This window comes from Dermacentor albipictus, chromosome 7, assembly GCF_038994185.2.
Source record: "Dermacentor albipictus isolate Rhodes 1998 colony chromosome 7, USDA_Dalb.pri_finalv2, whole genome shotgun sequence".
Lineage (NCBI taxonomy): Eukaryota > Metazoa > Arthropoda > Arachnida > Ixodida > Ixodidae > Dermacentor > Dermacentor albipictus.
The window spans coordinates 120,640,445-120,659,102 of NC_091827.1; the positions used below are offsets into that span (position 1 = coordinate 120,640,445).

General features: G+C 43.3%; 1 protein-coding gene across 1 annotated transcript; it reads right to left on the reverse strand.

The window, feature by feature from the left end:
- Positions 1-3,060: 3,060 nt before the first annotated feature.
- Positions 3,061-17,851, reverse strand: LOC135909575 (uncharacterized). The gene is made up of 11 exons (XM_065441550.2): positions 16,725-17,851; positions 14,188-14,282; positions 13,217-13,502; positions 11,119-11,208; positions 10,452-10,514; positions 10,258-10,317; positions 9,141-9,194; positions 7,954-8,004; positions 6,876-6,970; positions 4,420-4,642; positions 3,061-3,256 (listed from the first exon to the last, which is right to left on the reverse strand). The coding sequence occupies exons 1-11, from the start codon at positions 16,906-16,908 to the stop codon at positions 3,144-3,146; spliced, it is 1,314 nt and encodes a 437-aa protein (XP_065297622.2). The 5' UTR covers positions 16,909-17,851; the 3' UTR covers positions 3,061-3,143.
- Between the last annotated feature and the right edge of the window lie 807 nt (positions 17,852-18,658).

The window sequence follows — 18,658 nt, forward strand, 5'->3', positions numbered from 1 at the left end:
ACATTATTTTTATTTGCATCAAGTACAGGGTACAGGAAATACACAATATTTATAGTGTACTTGCTAATAATAAAACATTACTAAATGTACATTACCACATTATTACATTACTACAGTAGACTCGCAATAATTCAAACTGATAATTTGTACTTTTGGTTAATTCAAACAAAAATCAAATTTTTGGTTGGCTTGCCATGTTTTCAATGTATTTTAAGGCCGCTTAATTCAAACAACGCAATTCGGTTAATTCGTACTTTTTGCTTGTCCATACCGGAAAATTATCGGCTATCGTTGCCACCACTGGTGAAAAATCTGACTTCTTATATCACCACAACAGCGAAAAATGTTAAAATAAGCGCACTATGGCCTAAAAAAATAAAAGAAAGCGAACAAGGGCCTAACAAACAAACGTTCGAAACAAAAGCCTCCCGAAGGGCACATTGTTGCTCAACTTTCCGTGGTTTGCTAGCATGCTTGCTAGCCAGTTCAAAGCACGAAGTTCGAAATTAAAACACATAACCCTCAAAGCTTGTGGGAATGACAACTGTCCACCTGCGTTTGTCAAAACGCTCAAAACTGACGTAAAACCTGACGTAAAAACAAAGAGCACGAGAAAAGGAAAAAAAAAGGTGCGAAGTGACGCGAGTAGCATCGGCCGATTCCGAATCACGTGACCGCTCGTGCTTCTCTTTCCCTGGTCGCTCGCCTGCGCTGGTAGCATCATGTCTCCGCGGGGGAAGTACCGAACCCTTTCTGTGAAAGAAAAATTGGCAGCCATAGAAGTTGAGGCTGGAGTGAAGAAGACTTCTGTGGCATTGAAGTATGGAATCACAAAAAGTACGCTGACAACGATTGTGAAACAAAAGACAAGCTGCGAAACAACGCAAGCCATTTCGCTCCCGACAGAAAAAGGCTTAGGGAGGCGGCGCATCCGGAGCTTGAGAAGGCAGTTTTTCTTTGGCTGAAGAGCGCTCGGAGCTGCAGTCTACCAGTAAGTGGACCAATCCTGCGAGAGAAGGCCGAACAACTGTCTTTGCGCTTTGGAATTGAAGACTTCAAGTGTAGTGATGGATGGGTGTCGCGATTCAAGGAGCGACATGGCCTCACTTTCAAAACAGTAAGTGGAGAAGCGGAAGCGGTCGATGAGGCGGTTACTACCGACTGGCAGCAGACGCGTCTTCAGAGCCTACTGCTTGAATACTCCCCGGCTGACATTTATAATGCTGACGAAATGGGACTGTTCTTCCAAGTGCCTTCTTCAGCAAACATTGTGTCGCAAGGGGGAACGTTGCACCGGCGGAAAGCTGAGCAAGGAGCGGCTCACAGTAATGGTTTGTGCCAATATGGATGGTAGTCACAAGCCCGAACTTTTCGTTGTTGGCAAATCGAAGCGTCCGAGATGCTTTAAAGGCGTCCGAACTCTTCCCGTTTCTTATGCAGCAAATACACGTGCATGGATGACGGAATCTTTGTTTGAGGATTGGCTGCGGAAACTTGACGTGCGGTTTAAGCGCGATAAAAGAAAAGTGCTGATGATAGTGGATAATTGTCCCGCTCACGGTGACGTGGAGGGGCTGGAGGCAATTCGTCTTGAATTCCTCCCTCCAAACACAACAGCTGTCCTCCAGCCTCTGGATCAGGGGGTAATCAAATGTCTGAAGATAAACTACAGAAAGCTACTCCTTAAGAGGATGCTAATGTGCATGGATAATTACATGTCATACAGCATAACACTGCTGTCGTCTGTGGGAATGCTAGCTGACGCATGGAGTGCAGTAACATCGGCAACGATACGGAACTGCTTCCAGCATGCCTTCCGATACCAGGCCACACCAGTGATACCTTGCCTGACTGCGCTCGAAATGAAGGTGAAGACTGCCTCCAAATGGAGAGCGATGAAGCAAGGCTAGTGCTTTCTGCACTCCAAGCACACAACATAGCTGCTGACCTCAGTGATTTTGCGGCTGCCGATGATAACCTCTGCGTGTGCAGGGAAGACACCCTGGACGACTTGGTGGCTGAGGTGCTGCCAGCACAGTACAGCAGCGAAAGTGAAGAGGAATCAGAAGAGCAATCCTCTGTGACAGCAGCACAGGCCTTCCACTACCTTGCCGAGGTCTGCAAATTTCTGATTGTTGAAGAAAATTCTCAAGAACAACTGGCTGCTCTTAATGGAATAGAGAACTTTGTTCTTAATGCGCGTGTACAGAAAAAACAATCAACAATTCATGATTTCTTCAAACGGTCTAGTCAGCCATAGATTTCCATTAAACTTGTTCTGGATCCTTCACCTCTGCTCTGTTTTTGCTGTGTAATTAATGAGTGAAATGTTTAAAATATGATTTAAGTGGATAATTAATTGTAATGTGCGCTGTAATCTTGCACAGAGTCATATATGCGAGAACTTCCGATAATTCAAACTTCCTGATAATTCAAACAAAATCCTGGGGTCCCTTCGAGTTTGAATTAACGAGAGTCTACTGTAAATGTACTAAAATTTCGCGTGCCACTGACGCCAACAACATCGGCACCGAGTGGTTGAAGTGGGTGAAACGCTTCGAAAACTTCATCGTAGCCTGCAGTATCACAGCCGATGCCCGGAAGATGGCCATACTACTACACTACGTAGGGGAAGAAGTGTATGTCATACACTATATTTATACACTATATACACAATATTTACTGTGCACTACCCGATCCTCCCGCAGCCGCAACTGCGTCTACCATTTGAAGCACCGGTGGCTCCAGTAACGCAACCCCTCTCTACACCGCAGCACGTAGGAAGCTCGATGACTATGACTAGTAAACAAGAAAAATAAACAATGCATAAACATGAGAAAATAACAGATAAACAAAATCAATACACAGAAACAGAAAAGCAAGACACAAAAAGAAAAGCTAAACATACAAAAACAAACAGAACATGAACAACAATAACGCAAGGGAAACACTGGCAAATCAATGCTCCCCACTTATGACAAGAAGGATGCTGTTCCACTCAACGTGAAAATTAACTTTCACGTTGAGTGGAACAGCATCCTTTTTTTAAATACCGCAGTATGCAAAGTTGGTTGGGATGGCTCAGGGAGGGCGCGGGCGTCAACCTGCTGCAGGTGGGTGGCGGGTGCTGGCGGCACGAAGGATCATTTGCGCCGCATGTCACCCAGCTTCTGCGCAAGGTGCTTGCGCACGTCCTTGAGCCTCTTGCTCTGGGCGTCTTTAGGCACATCGCTGCCCATGTATATGCTGAAGAGAGCTGCAAGTAAAAAGCAAATGGCGAATTCAAAAACACGTTTTAAAAAGATCGGTTGGAATATGTATATACAGGGAAGGCTTCCCATAAATGCGTAAGGCTGGAGTGCTGAAACACGTTTGTGTTTATTCAGTCTAAGTGCAAAGCGAATTTAGGTGACATGTTGCCAAAGAATGCAATGCACCTACATGTTAATACAACCAGCATATGTTATAGGGGATGAAAGAGGCAAGCTGGCTTTCTGCTCCATTTGTTTAGGGTACCCGACCTCCCCTAGGAGGCACAGATGCAACCGTCCGCATGGATGCATTGTCCCACAGCCAAATGTGAGCTATGCGGCGGGAATGCACACGTAGCAGGCAGCAGCAGCAGGCAGCAGCCACGGTCAGCAAGACAGGTGCAGGAGGGTTTGCAAAGAAAGCTTCACTTAAAAAAAAATTACGTGGATCGCCCGCCTGCACTGCGGGAATCAACGTAAGCGAAACTTTCTGTGGTGTTTGCTTTGACTGACTATATTAGCGGTGATGTTTACAGCAAATGTTTAATTTCTTCACTGTTTAGTACAATACAAGAGTGGCGAGTTAAGCGTTTCCTTGCATGCACCACTGTTTGCCTACGCAGTATACAGGCTGTCATTCACTTGTTTCGTGACTGTATCGGTTCTACCAATTCTCTGCCTCCACTCCCTACATCCTCTCTGCCAATATATCGACCACCCCTCCCGACAGTTGCACGTTGGTAGAAAGGTAAGCGCAGCAGCTTCTGCAATGCTTTTGCAAGGGATCACACATAATTACAGCTGTCAAGAGGGTATTGTGATGATGCCCAGGCAGTTCCCGAGGGCACTGTGCACATGCGACAGAATAGGAAGATTCCAACAAGCTCTTGAGTGATAAACAGCACAGCTAAACTAAACACACTGAAAGCTATCTTTATTGACAAAGCATAGCGAACCTAACACATGCAAGGAGCTTGTGGTCCAATACTTCAGCATACTGAACTTGTATGATTTATGAACGTTGCAAGGTTTGAAAAGCTGAATAAGCGAACTGTGCAGTAGTCCACTACACCAGTTGCAACAGTAGTTCACTTAAGCAGGAGTTATACTGAATTACAACATTTCATGGCATGTCACTGTATAAGATCTAATACACTATGTTGCAAACCTTTTAGTGAGGCCACTTTCTCAGGGGTTAATGCAGGCCTTGGTTCGGTCACCCCCTTCGAACGCGACTTGTTCGAAAGTGTGCCCGTCACACTGCGGCTCCTCAGTTGCTCGGGCGTCCAAAAAACGTTCGTCGCCATGCGGCAAAATAAAGAATCCGTCGGGGCCCGGAACAGAGTGCCCCATGCCTCCTTCTCGAGCCATTGACTGCTCCCTGCATAGAGCTGTAATATGAAGAATTACATTAGGCATTATATTTCTACAAGTGCAATGAACACAATCTAGTATACACTGACAAAGCATGTGTTGCATATGCCTGTGTCGGTGGACATTACATCCTACGCACTTGAGTTTTAGCAATTCACATTTCTGCATTTTCTTAAGTGTGAGCCTACCAGTGAAACAGCACAAACAATAAATTGTAAAAAAAGTTCCCTGGATGACTTTACAGCCAAGTGCAAAGAAATTTCGACTACATAAGAAGCATAGATTAATAAAGCCTAGCCAGGCAAAATTTGACATTTGAAATACAAGCGGAAAGAAAAGCTAAAAAAATATGCTTGATCCCTCTTTAATAAGAATCAGTTAAGCATGAAGTGAAACGTGTCTTCACAGAACTTGTTGCGTGTTTATTGTATGTGAAGAATTAAGCTGCAAGTTGCCATCGATGGCACCCCACCACTGCACAGAGATCCATGCTAGCGAAAGTTGCGGCATGACTCGCGAGCCAAAGACACTGCTCTGCATGCCCCAGAGCAATGCGCAGATCGCCATAAACATAGGTGTTTGCAAAACCATACAAGCAAAACCGAACAGGTTTTTAGTAAACCACTTCGTGAACTCACACTCCACTGCAACGAAAGGCACACGATTTGCGGGTTGGTGGCCGTGTTGCAGGTTTGCTTGGCGTGCGGTGTCATGTTGGCGAGTGACATTCAGCTGCTGAGTCGCTTTGGCAAAAGTAGGAGCATTTTGGTCCAGCTCCGTAGTGTTTTGGGCAGTTGCAATGCGCTTAGCTTCAGGAATGTGAGTAGCAGAGTTTGCAGCATGCGCCACAAACCCGTTCTGCTTCACGCTGGCATGTCTCTCGCCGGACCAAAGCGAGATTTGCTCGTTGACGTAGCTGCCTTTCTGCGTGGCTTAGTGCAGCAGTTTTCTTAGTTGGTGCCATCGTAAGTGAAGCAGTAGGTGGTGTGTAAGCACTGCCGATGCATGTTGAAGCTGCACTCCGTAGGCGAGGCGTCACAGTCTAATCCGGTGTGAAAGACTAACATGTGAGGAAAGTGTTTAAGAAACGAAAGTGCTTTATGCCGGAGTCCACCGTCAACTTCCTGTAATGGATGTGACATCGGCGTGAAAACGTAAAATATGCTCTTTCTTGACAAAGAAAGCTCCGCCATCCAGGGGCACTGAAGTGGAGTACTGCATTGTGACACGAGCACTGACAGCAAGAACTTCAGTAGACTCGGCGCAGTGGAGGCTTCAATGCAGTGTAGCCTGATGTAGGCGGTGCAGGCCTTCTGCTGAGTTGACGACACAGTTTCCGCATATGGTTTGTCTTTCCTATCCCATTAGCCTGTGATGCTTCGTCAGCTATAAAGTGCAGCTTCAACATGCCTCATCAGTGCTTACACACCACCTAGTGCTTCACTTATGACGGCACCAACTAAGAAAACTGATGTACTAAGCAGAGCATAAAGGCAACAACATCAACGGGTTAATCTCGCTTTGGTCCAACAAGAAACATGTTAGCACGAAGCAGAAGACCTTCGCACATTGGCAGTGCACGCTGCCTATTGCATTCCTGAAGCTATGCACATCGCAACTCAACTGGCTGCCCAAGACACTACAGAGCAGGACAAAATGCTCGTAACTTCACTGAAGCAGCTCGGCAGCTGGACGCTAACAGGACACTGCGTGCCAAGCAAACCTGCGACACGGTCGCTGACCTGCAAATTGTGCGCCTTTCACTGCAGCAAACTGCGAGTTCACGAAGCAAACGTGCAACAACTTCTGTCAAGGCATGTTTAGCTTTCGTGTTCTACAAATTTCTATGAAGGAGGGATCAACCATATCTTTTTTATACTAAAACTGAAGATGGCGCCGTTACCACTTGCCTGGCATGAGCCCCCCCCCTGAGATTAGGCAGCACCTGCGATGTAAAATATCTCGGAAGGACCTGTGCAAGGACTTATGTCATGGCCATCAACCCCACCTGGGTGCATACATCATCTGCTTAGGTGCTGTTTAGAAGCTGCCAATATAAAAAATCACCATCCCTGTTGTTTTGCCAAGTGAGCAGATGCAAGATATGATTGCAGTGCAATGCTTTCAAAGATCTAAGCGTACCTATAAATACTAGGCTGCATGGCCTAGTACGAAAATACAGGTTTTCATGGATCATAACTGCTCTTTCAATGAAGAAAAAAAGCAGCCCTCAAGGCATAATGAAATTACCTTTCCATCGTCCCTTTCACTGCCAATCACAGTTTGTAAGGCCTCTGAATGACCATCGAGGAGTGCTTCCTCCAACTCCTGTGAGGTCCAGGGTTCTAGTATATAACAAGCATTTCATAGGGATAAGAATTAGACACAGACGACAGTAAAGGTCAGGCAGTAACCAAACAGTCACACTGGCAGAAATTTTAAAAGAAATTACTACAGTTTTGACAAAATTATAAATCCTCACAACGATAGCTCTCGAAGTAATAAATGCAGTGAAAGTGTGCAGTTCTCAACATGCTGCTGATTTTGTGCTGTGCACTCATTGGTGTTGCTTTGCTCAAGACTTTCACCTGCACTGCCTATATGTAAAACCTGGCAGTGTTGCATCAGTTTTAGAGCACACTGCAGTAAAGCTAAATGTTGTCGCAATGTATAACAGCTGTAACAGACTACTAGAGCTCAGGTACTATGTTCATAATTTTGCAATGATTCTAGCTGTGGACAATGATAAATAAGTACTCTGAATAATTTTTTACTAGCTGCAAAGTACTGCTGATGTGTGGCAATTCATTCTACAGCACTACTTTAACTAACAAAACAACTAATAACCAGGCTGCTTTCTAATGGCTCGTTATGGAATAGATCCTAATTCTAAATGGTGCTCTGCTACACAAAAGGCACCTGTAAAATATAGTGCACATGTGCGCTAAAAAAAAATTCAAATAAAGAATGCATGCATGATGAATAAATGATGGCTTTTACACATTACAAGGCACCCTGTATACACAGAATATACTACAAGCTATCATGTGTCGGGGAATAAACTTAGATTATCCATGTATATGACATGAAAGGTGGCCTGCAATTAGTGCTTCTGAGAAAGCTTGTTGGGAGGAACCAATATCGCCATCCCAACGCAGTGATTTTGTGCACTTCGTGTGATGGAAATGGCACCTAAGAGACGCATTATGACATTTGGTTAAAATGCCACAATATTTAAGATCACAGAATATCACGAGTACCGTGAAAAAAATACTTGCATGAAAATATATATGTATCAAAAGTGCATGTTTAAGAAAAAGTTTCCTACCGAGCTCCTCTGGCACCACTTGCTCGGTGCTGCTTTGTGCATCTTGAGAAACTGAAAAAAAAAAATTCAGGTTTTTTGCCAAATTATATTTGATTAGTTCACTTTAAATAACTGCTAGCACACATTTCCACTAATTATCCAAGCAATGCATCAACTAAGTTGTAACAAAGGTTATGGGCCTCACTTGTCCAAGGATTTTCTTTTATGCACAGTGCACCAGAAATGCGTGGCGGTGCACTGTTATGCTACTATGCTACTAGAGGCACCAGCTTCCAAAAAAAAAGCTTTTTGTGCACAAAATCCTGTGCACAAACGCACAGGGCGCTTGAAGGCCATTTTTATCTCTGAGGCTTGTTGTTCTGCCGGGCTGCCCGATGGAGACAACGCACCACCATGTTTGCGCAAAGAAAAGTGGAAACACTACGTGTTAACCGATACGTATGCAATACGCTGGTACGGTTTATGCGGATACAAAACACATTATGCTCAATGGGATTTGACTTTACTACTTTTAAAACGAAACTAATGTTTAAGGGGGTACGGTTTGACAAGGTTTTACTGTATTGCAATATAGAAAGCTATTCATAAAGGTTAGGCATACAAAAATCGAGAAATATAGTGATGGTTTCCTGAAAAAAAGAAGGTTGGCTTAGAAATAGTCAAGGCACTTCTGGATAAGGGTGTGTTTATCTGAAAGCTTTCTACACAGATGCGTGTGAGCAAGTGCTCGTGGAAGGTGCTACAGTATGTAGATGAGTATTGGTGAAAGTGGCTAGATAAGCATTAGCGAAAGCACACATAAAATATTGGTTAGCAGGATCAAGTGTCTCACAATCCATTCATGATGACTAAGCAATGGTGTCACAGAAATATTTACAACCTGGTCTGACATAAATCCTATGGGGCTTTTAAAGGCTGCAGCTGCAGTACTGGGTGCTGAAGATAATGAACATGCAATCTTATCGCAAGGAAGTTCTGCAAAATTCGTGAACTATAGGAAGCTTCATGAAAGTGAAAAAAATATCATGCACTCAACAGTAGCATGAAGCTGCAGAGAAATTTGTAGCCTTGTGCTGCGTAAGGTGGAGGACAATTTTTTAATTTCAAGGAATGTTAAGACAACAGCAGTCATATATGAGGATGGCAAACATGAAAAAACTGGCCCTGTACATGAAGTACTATCTTACCCGAGGGCTGAAAAGCTTCCACGTCACCAGCACCAGATGGCCTGTCACTAGGTTCTGCAATGATAACACACCAGTAAGTGTTTGTACAGTAATTTCATATATTTCAAAGTAAACATGTCAGTGCAGCACCTTGCAATGATATGGCTGATTAATTTGTTCTGGACTTCAAACAAGTAACCCTAAGGCAATGAGAGAGATTGCTTTGAACAGCATTCACAACATTCTTGCCCAGCCTTGTCCCATACTGGAGCCAAGTGCCCATGGTATGTTTATGTCACGAGCTCCACTACCTTTTTCTTTTCTTTTTTCTGCACGGAATATTTTCAGATTTGCTTGGCTGTATTTCAAATGAAACCCACAGTGTTCTGCCAACTTGTGCACTGCGGACGAACCCTATTAAACAAGATGCTGTGCTGTCTCTGCTAATTTGGTGTAGCGCATAATTTTGCTTGAATTTTCAGCTGTTTCAGCCTATGTACTATTTTCCAGACACAACCATAACGAGACCACATTTGTTTACAATGTCTAAACCTGGTGCCCCTTGCGAGCCATTTACCAACAGGAAAATTTGTTTATCGGTAATGTGGTACTTCTGGCCCGAGGTGGCACGACACTGTATCCGACAACCCCTGGCACAAGCACACAGTTGAGCATTTAACATGACCTTCTTTCGATGGATTGATTCATGGGGTTCAACGTCCCAAAGCAACACTGCGGATGTGAGAGATGCCATAGTGGAGGACTCTGGAATAATTTGGCCGCACCTAAATATAAATCTAAATCTAAATGTGTGTGCTCGCGTTTCGCCCCCTTCGAAATGAAGATGCCATGGCGAGGAATCAAACTTGCAAGCACATGCTCAGTAGCACAATGCTATAGCCAATAAGCCACCACCGTGGGTATCGTGTTGAATTTCCAACTGCACACATTCCTTGTACACTGCTGGACACATTGCGGCCCCAATTTACAGTCCTGAGGTACCTTATTACAACTCAATCAATATAAATGCCGATAAACATCTCTATGCAAGCGGCTCCTGATGGAAGCTCTCTAAAAGCAAATGACCAGTGGTCCATAAAAAGAACTACGCAACAGTGGCATATAAGAAATCTCTTACCAAGCTGCTGTGACCCACATTCCTCGACAGAAGCAGCTGAAGCCGCAGCTGCAGTGGTTCCTGAAGACCATACAAACAATGAGTTATTACAATGTGGGCAACGTATACTAGCACCCATACAGCCATAAAAGTAAGATTTATCTGAGTGTGCTAGCTAATTTAAAACTGCATATGTGCACTAAATGTTTTCTCACCCATGTGGTGCGACAGCTTGTTGGCTTCACAATGTGGCCTGCTGCGGGAGTGCAAGCCCAAGTCTGCAATGATAATGTTCCAACGACAATGTTTCTGCTACCTTCAACATGATATCAAGCACATAGATATGTAAATGTATAACCTAGCAAATGACATGACAAATTAATTGTTTTTTGGTTGTCAAAGGGAAAGCAAGATCCAATTCTGGACATGTTGTAGACCTTAGTGTATAGAACTCTACAACATAATTATGGGGCCCCGAGTTCTTAATTATAAAATAGAGAAAGAACAGAAATTGCTTGCGACTACACTGGCCCAGCCACAAAGTACCTTGAGTCCTGTATAGAGAACTTACAGCAGCTAACCGCATATAAATTCTCTAAGATGACTGGTCTGACATGTATTTCAAGTGGCTATATCCCAGACATGAACAGCTGCAATGCACAATTTTAATTTTATGTGAAATGTTTGCAATGTTTAATCCCAGGACTGAACACATGAATCACTTTTGCCAATATATATAACGGTCAAAATTTAACTGTATAGATTAAATGCAGGTGCCTGGTTTTTTTCTGGTGAAGTAAAAAAAAAAAATTGGTACGATCGTATAGTGAAATGAAGACAACAAAAACTAAACTTGGAAAATGAACCACATATGTAGCTTGCCTTTTGCTTCAGCACCAGAGCTCCGTAATTGTGCAGGAGCTTCAGCACCTACTGCCACGTCCACACACCGGGTATACCGGATCTTGCTCTCTGAAATTATTATTACAACACTATAAGTCTAACTCATCAGGCACGTTATTGAGTATAGGTAAGCTGTACGTTTGTAAACATAGAGGCAGAGTGCAGGAAAAACAGGCGACGATACTGGCGTTTCTTTACTATTCACCTCTTTGTACAATAACTTTTATCCAGTAGGTCTTGAACACATGGCCAGATTTACTTATACTGCTTTCATGGGAAACTGATGGCAGTAGAGTTGGTTCAAATTCATTTCAAGTTCAGACTCTCAGTCTGCTTGGTTGTTTAGAAACAAATCCGATAACTTGCATGAAAGTTCAAAGTTAGGCTACTACACATAATTCAATATAAGCAATGCCATTGTATGAAGTAGAGTCAGTGCAAAACAAGCACTGGTGATAGAATGACAGAAAGCTGAGCTAGTTGGTAAGGATTCATGATGCAAGAAAGGGGTAAAGCGTGCAGACACGGACACTAGAGAAGTGGACAACCCGAACACTGACTATCAAATGAAGGAAGCAGTGAGGTGAAATAAGAAATAAGACACAAAACTCATCTGCGCATGCCCTGAAGTGGTAGCACCACGCGTCAATTGAGAACACGTGCCGGCCTACAATGTTGGCACGTGTACCCGATTGTACCCGCACGTGCATGAATGTCAGCACGTGTACCCAACTGACACGTGTTGCTACCATTCCAGGGCATGTGCAGATGAGTCTTGTGTCTTTTTTTCTTATTTCACCTCGGTGCTTCCTTCAGTTGACAGTTGGAATTCATGCTGTCCACTTCTCTAGTGTCTGTGTCTGCACGCCTTACCCCTTCTTCACTGGTGATAGGTGCATGAAAACACTGCTGCCCAAGTGATTTTGTCCTGGCTTGATGCCTGCCATTTCGTTTCTCACTTTGCCTATGAGCTGGTGCTACAGCAGATATACAGGCACTATCCTAAATGTACATGCGAGACTTGGAACAAGGGCATAACCAAAGCACAGAAACAACAAGCCCAATTTTCAACATTACTAGTGATGAATTCCAATGATGGAGTGAATGCAACTTCCGCTGCTCTTTTTCGAGCAACACTGTTGCAATAACAAAGTGATGGTATGAGTCACGTCTTCCAATGAAACTGAGAGCAGATATTGCGCTGCAACCACCTTGTAAAGCACTTAAAGCTGCTCCGCAAGAACCAGCAGAGTTGAACAGCAAGTACACACTGTACTGCCTTCATGCATGCTTTTTCAGTCTTTTACTTCCCACTATGACATGGTGTAGCACCTCGTCAACCGTTTCTTGTGGTGCAGGTGAATCAAACCGACCTTAACCTGGCCATTTGCACACAGGTCAACACAGGTGGTTTCATCATGGAATACCATGGTGTGCTAAGACAACAACCACTGAAGGCAGTTTTTCTATGCAAATGAGGGCGGAGGTACCTTTACCAGTACAAATGTGAATAATGCCCACCATTCGCCATAAAGATGCGTAAACCTGCAAAATAGAATTGAAATAAGGTGTACCTCACAGGTACGCCTGTAAGATACACCGCTCCTTTACTTGGCAAACAAGGAACCTCATCAAATAAACCCGCGCAAGACAGAAGCGCCGGAAGAACACTGCCAAGAACAACTAAACAAGCAGAAGTGTAAAATAAAGATTTGTATTGGCGTTTTTTGAATTAGCTCTGGAAGAATTATAGAGAAATATATATATATATATTTGCAGAACAATCACAGTTCTTTTGGAACCCTCATTTACTGCTGTACCAATTTAAGTGCCGAAACCAACTCGGATTGTTATTTGGGAAGTTGCTTAACGATGCGTAGTCACCAGTCCCGTGCAACTGCATGGAGCGCAGGACATTGCGGTTCTAGACGTACTGTACACACCGCGGAAGGTTAGAAAAACACCCACATTAGCACAGCAGAGAAGTGGCTACGTCAGGTAGCTCGAACCCCCCCCCCCCCCGCTGGGTGGAATTTTATGTAAAACACTATCATAAGAACATGCAAAGGTCACTCACCAGTTGTAAAAATCTTCGATGTCAGAGCTTTTTGCAGCTCTACATTCATATCCTGAGTGCTGTTCAACCTTTTCTCCAGCTCCTCTATTTTTTTGAGGAAGCTCGATTTTTGAGCTAGTAGCTCCTCTCTCAGAAGAGCAATTTCTTTTTGCGCTTCATCTAGTTGGCCACAGCCGTCACTGCAACATGTGCATTTCGGTGTGCCACCTCCTTCAATCTGAGCTGCAAGCTCCGCCTCAACTGTGCTTTGAGTTTCGAGACGAAGCTGCTTGGCTGATGGTGCGGGCTGCAGTATTATTTAAAAAAAAAGCAATGATTGTTGCGGCAATACACTAAAAGCGCAAAGCTTATTGCCTTTCACAGAAATAATATATCACATACATAAAGTAAGCCTTTGAAACTCAACAAGTATAAATTTACAATGATGTCTAAACTTCCACTTGTGACAGTGTGATTCCAGACCACCATTTGGATAGATGGAGCATTAACAGGCCATAAACACTTCGCAATATTACAATTACAGCTCACATATTTTTATTAAGATTGAAAGCAGGTAAAATGCCTTTTAGTTGTGCCTGACTAATTTATAATATCACATTGCGCTTTTCAATTTGAAGATAAATGTTGGAAGACATTTCAAAGCTAGCATTCATACTCTCCCCAGCACATTGGAGCAGCAAGTTCACTAAGGGACTCTGTAAGATATAAGCAAACAAAAGAGCTATGCTAAAATGAAGTTATTGTATATTTGCTTCTACAGTTCTCTCTCAACCATGCTTTTCTATACAGTAAATTGCACATTGCATTAGGTGTGCAATGAAAGTTGGCACACAATGATGGCCAAATTTGTTCGGTGCACGGACCCAATTGGCAGAACTTATGTGCTTTCATCGAGCAGACCAGGCAGTATGTGTCACAGTGTAGTCCAATACATAAATGCCAAAAAAGAAGAAAGTGTTGGGTAATCATACCTTCCCTTTTGTCCTCTTTTTTCCTTTTGTTTCAGTGGAGTTTATGGGCTTCCTAGGCCTCTTAGTGAGGAACAAATCCATTTCCTCCGACGTTTCTGCATAGCACCAGAAGGCAGTGGCATATGAGGACAGACATAAAATAATATTGTACAATACATACACAACAGTGACAGTATTGGCCCTTTTCACGAAGCAGTTTGCTCTAGAGAAACGAGAGGGCACTTTCGACGGTGTGCCGCATGTTGCCTCAGCGAAAGCACGCAAATACGAAACCATTACCTTTTCTGACCTGCTTCTGTGCAATCAACTGTCGGAAATGCAACTGGGTGTTGTCCAGCGGCAACATTCAAGTGAAAAGGAACAGCGCCTTCCATAGTCTCCCAACACAAGAAGGTTGAAAGCCAATGAACGGATGCGACTGAAACAACAGTCATACACTTCAGACAAAGAGGCAGTCATAGTTAGGCTTTTGCCTACTGTAGTTTAGCTCAACAAAGTGCCCATACATTTTTCTGTACCATATATAGCCATGCCGCCGGATTTTCCACTTCATGAGCCGCATAATGCTTTCGCATCAATAAGTGAATGGGCGCACACTTTAATAAATGCGCACAATAAATGACGGACTACACTGACAGCACACGAATGGTCGAAGGTGAATTTATTTTGACAGTTCACAGGAGTAAGCAAGTCATAGCGATACTACAAGCCATTACAATGTATAGAACGGCTACGTTCCAAGACCTGTGCACAGCAAGAACATATCTATCACAACTGAGGACACCCGCAAGCGATCAGGCAGAAAATAAACAATTAGACGGTGAACACCAAGGAAACTTTACTGAGCCAGAGATGTGACAAGCTGCTGCTTAAAAGTATTTGCTAAATAAATAACGAAGAGCTAAACACAGTGATACTGATTCACTTTGTAAGTGGAAAGTTAGGATAGCTTGGAATCCATTTTTAGCCCCACTTTTATTACAAGCACCATATACACTACTCGCATCGCTTGGACAAAGTGTAACGAACCCTGAAATCTCTGAAAACGTGTCCTGTGAATCTTTAGCGAAAGCTTTGCGTGTTGTCCACCCAGTCATCGTCTAAGACATCCGCCGAAACAAAGGTTTACAGAGCCACACCGGTGTCATATGCATCCATTATAAACACAGAAGCAACGGTGGCAAGCAACCGACACACCATCATGTGATCAAACATGGCAGTGCCCACAGGATTGCCGTGAAAAGGGTCAACAGATGACAACTGTTTTTCTTTTTAGTATCTTGCAACACAAATCTAACATTACAATAAGGCATGCGCTCAAAGTGTTCACCATGCATGTTATGTCTGACATTTATCTATTGACAAGCATTGCAATTATCTACAATAGCGAGATTTCCAGTTCATTCAAATTTTACCTGCAAGAACTACGTAAGAGGAAATTAACATGACTAGCATTGTGCATGTGTGTTAGACTCATGTAATGCCATACCAACTTTAAACAAATGTCTGCCACGTTATGTGAGGTGTTTTGCCCTTAATTAAGCTATTGCTTTTTTTTCTTTTTTTTATTCTTTTTTTCTTTTCACTCAAGTAGGAGAGCCAAGAATGCAAACGCATTTCTGCAAATGACAACAGTTGTTTTCAGAGCACCGCATCAACATTCGCACTTTCAGAGCCCGTGCACTGAGATTTGTACCACATTTCCCTATCAAAAAATAAACAGTTATTATTTGAAATTTGCCCAGTCCTTGAGTTGTTGTTTTTTAACACAATTGTATTTATTGGGTCGCTCAACTAATCTCTCAATGGACTCGTTGGGACAATTATGGAAAAAGATGCCCTAGATGAGTCTTAACTTTCATACGCCGCAGATAAACTTGAAACTCCATTCAAGATGCTTAGTCATGCATGAACACGCAATGGTAGTTCTCTTCAACGACATATCCGCCATTCACCGGTTTATTATGTGAGGTGCTATATATGCAAGCAAAATTTGGTTGACCAAGCGATGCCAGTGGTTCAAAGAAACCGTCAGTTTAATAATAATAATAATATAATAATAATATTTGGGGTTTTACGTGCCAAAACCACTTTCTGATTATGAGGCACGCCGTAGTGGAGGACTCCGGAAATTTTGACCACCTGGGGTTCTTTAACGTGCACCTAAATCTAAGCACACGGGTGTTTTCGCATTTCGCCCCCATCGAAATGCGGCCGCCGTGGCCGGGATAACCGTCAGTTTAAATGCAGATTTTTAAGTTCACAAATAGCTCTCCATATCTGACTGCTCACATTATATTTTTAAGGTTTTGTTTCCCGGGATTGCTTAGCCACTGAATTTAGATTAGGTCTAATTGGCATTTTGAACCGCAATGATATCTAAATGTAGGAATTTGGATCTGCAGTGATCTCCAATTGCGAGCAATTGGGCCCCGTTGAAAACCCCAAGTGGACTCAATGTTTTCTTTTATTTAACTCTTTTGTCAACCCAATATCACTATATGTACCGATACTGTACAGTTTGAGTAGCGGCTTACCTGTCAGGTGGAGCAATTTGGCTTTATAGTAGCCGCCGGAGATGTAGTCATCGCCGGTCCACCACACATCGTACAACGTACCGCAGTCAAAATCGGCGACGCTTGTCGGGTGAAAGTCGCGGATGGATTGAGGCTGAACAACTTCAGTCGTTCCGTCCACTTCATATTGCACGCACACAAGCATTTTGTTTTCAGATCGCACCGTGCACTAACCGCAGAACCAGAGTGATTTGTTGGAGCACGTGCGTAGCAGCTAGGGCAATTCCAACAAAACACACACTACGCAGGACACGCGCACAACGTTGAGCTATGGATATGACTTCAGGGGAGCGATCAAATCCGAACCATTACAATCGCGCCCCTAGTGGTTATTGATTGTAAAAACGAAACGAAAAACACCAAAAAGCGCAGTTTACTAAAAGCAGTAATCATACGTACACCACTGCAAGTCATATACCACTTTATATTTTACATTTATGCGCTGGATTTAGTTCTCTGCATCGTAGAGGCGGCACAGGCGGAGTGTCGCAGTTAGGTAGAATGTTGGGCTAGCTTGAATAAACGGGACACATTACAAAGCGGTGGGAATTATATACTGTGTTTTTGTGCGAGCTTGGCGGCGTCCACCTCGACGCCCCCTCCCCGTTCACTCATCAAGCCACTAGAAAAGTTTTTTTTTTTTTTCCAGTGAAATAAATTCGAGTGGCTTGGTATGGAATCATGTCACTAAAAGGAAGGCTTGCAAACACAGGCACAAGTAACGAAAAGGGCAAGACAGACACCGCCGTTTGCCCCACCCTTTTCGTCTTTCTCGGCATTTTTTATTTTTTTATGTTTGCATGTCTGTCTTACATTGTCATAAACCTTTTTTCCTTCCTTCATGCAGCCAGCCCGCCAGCACATCCCCATGAAACGAGGGATGCAGCTGACATCAAACTATAGCTAGGACTAATTCGCTTCGAGGCCTCCTGTAATACTGCATCACTTTTACTCGTGACTTGTATCCCAGCCGTAAATGCGTCAACATACCCAAAACTAGATCATTCAGAGTCTGCCGTTCAGCACCTAGCGCAAAAGCTTGTACACAAATATACATATACGTATGCATGCACATATTTCATGTTTGAGAGCGGGGTCACTCGCAGTGCACGGTCATGCAGGGACATGGCGTTTCTTGCAAGAGTTTAGCCTTTATGCGAATGAAGTGAATGAACATGTATTTAAAGAAGGATTAAAAGCAACCGCGTTTCTATGGCATGTGTAAGAAACTACAGCTGCGAACAAAATTGCAGACCATGTGGTAGGTTTCTTTTAATAATGCATACGACTTCCTAACGTAGTCAATACTTAATCAACACGCCGCGTGCGTGGAATCGAAAGCTACGATAACTTCAAATACAGGGGTTATATCAGGATGTAGTATAACAGGCACAACAAGAAGAAAATATGCTGATGCCTATAACATGCACAGACAGCGAAGGAAGTATACGTAATATTTTGTACCCATATTCATGCATACATCGCGAGATTCATCCCATTTTTTCGTAGAAAACCAGCAAAATATTTTCACTGTAAGGAGCGTATAAATGCCGTTTGTAGCAAGTATATTTACATCGACAATAAAGCCGACGTTTGTTTGAAGGCTTTCGTTTATCTGCTACCCACGAGGGCGCTTGCCTGTGCTTTCCTTTTTTACCTTTATGACAAAAACAAAGTTCACAATAGCAGTTCAGAAAGTTAGGTTATCAGAATTCATCATGGGTTATTCTTCTCTTTTTTAACATGGGACTTAAGGCAATACAATACCTTAGGGGCACAGCCCACCACCCCGTTCCAATGGGTACGCTCATAGTATCCATCCACTTATACACCCTTCCTCCATGTAGGAAACTATAATACATCCATCCATTTGTGCAGCCATCCTCTTGTGCATA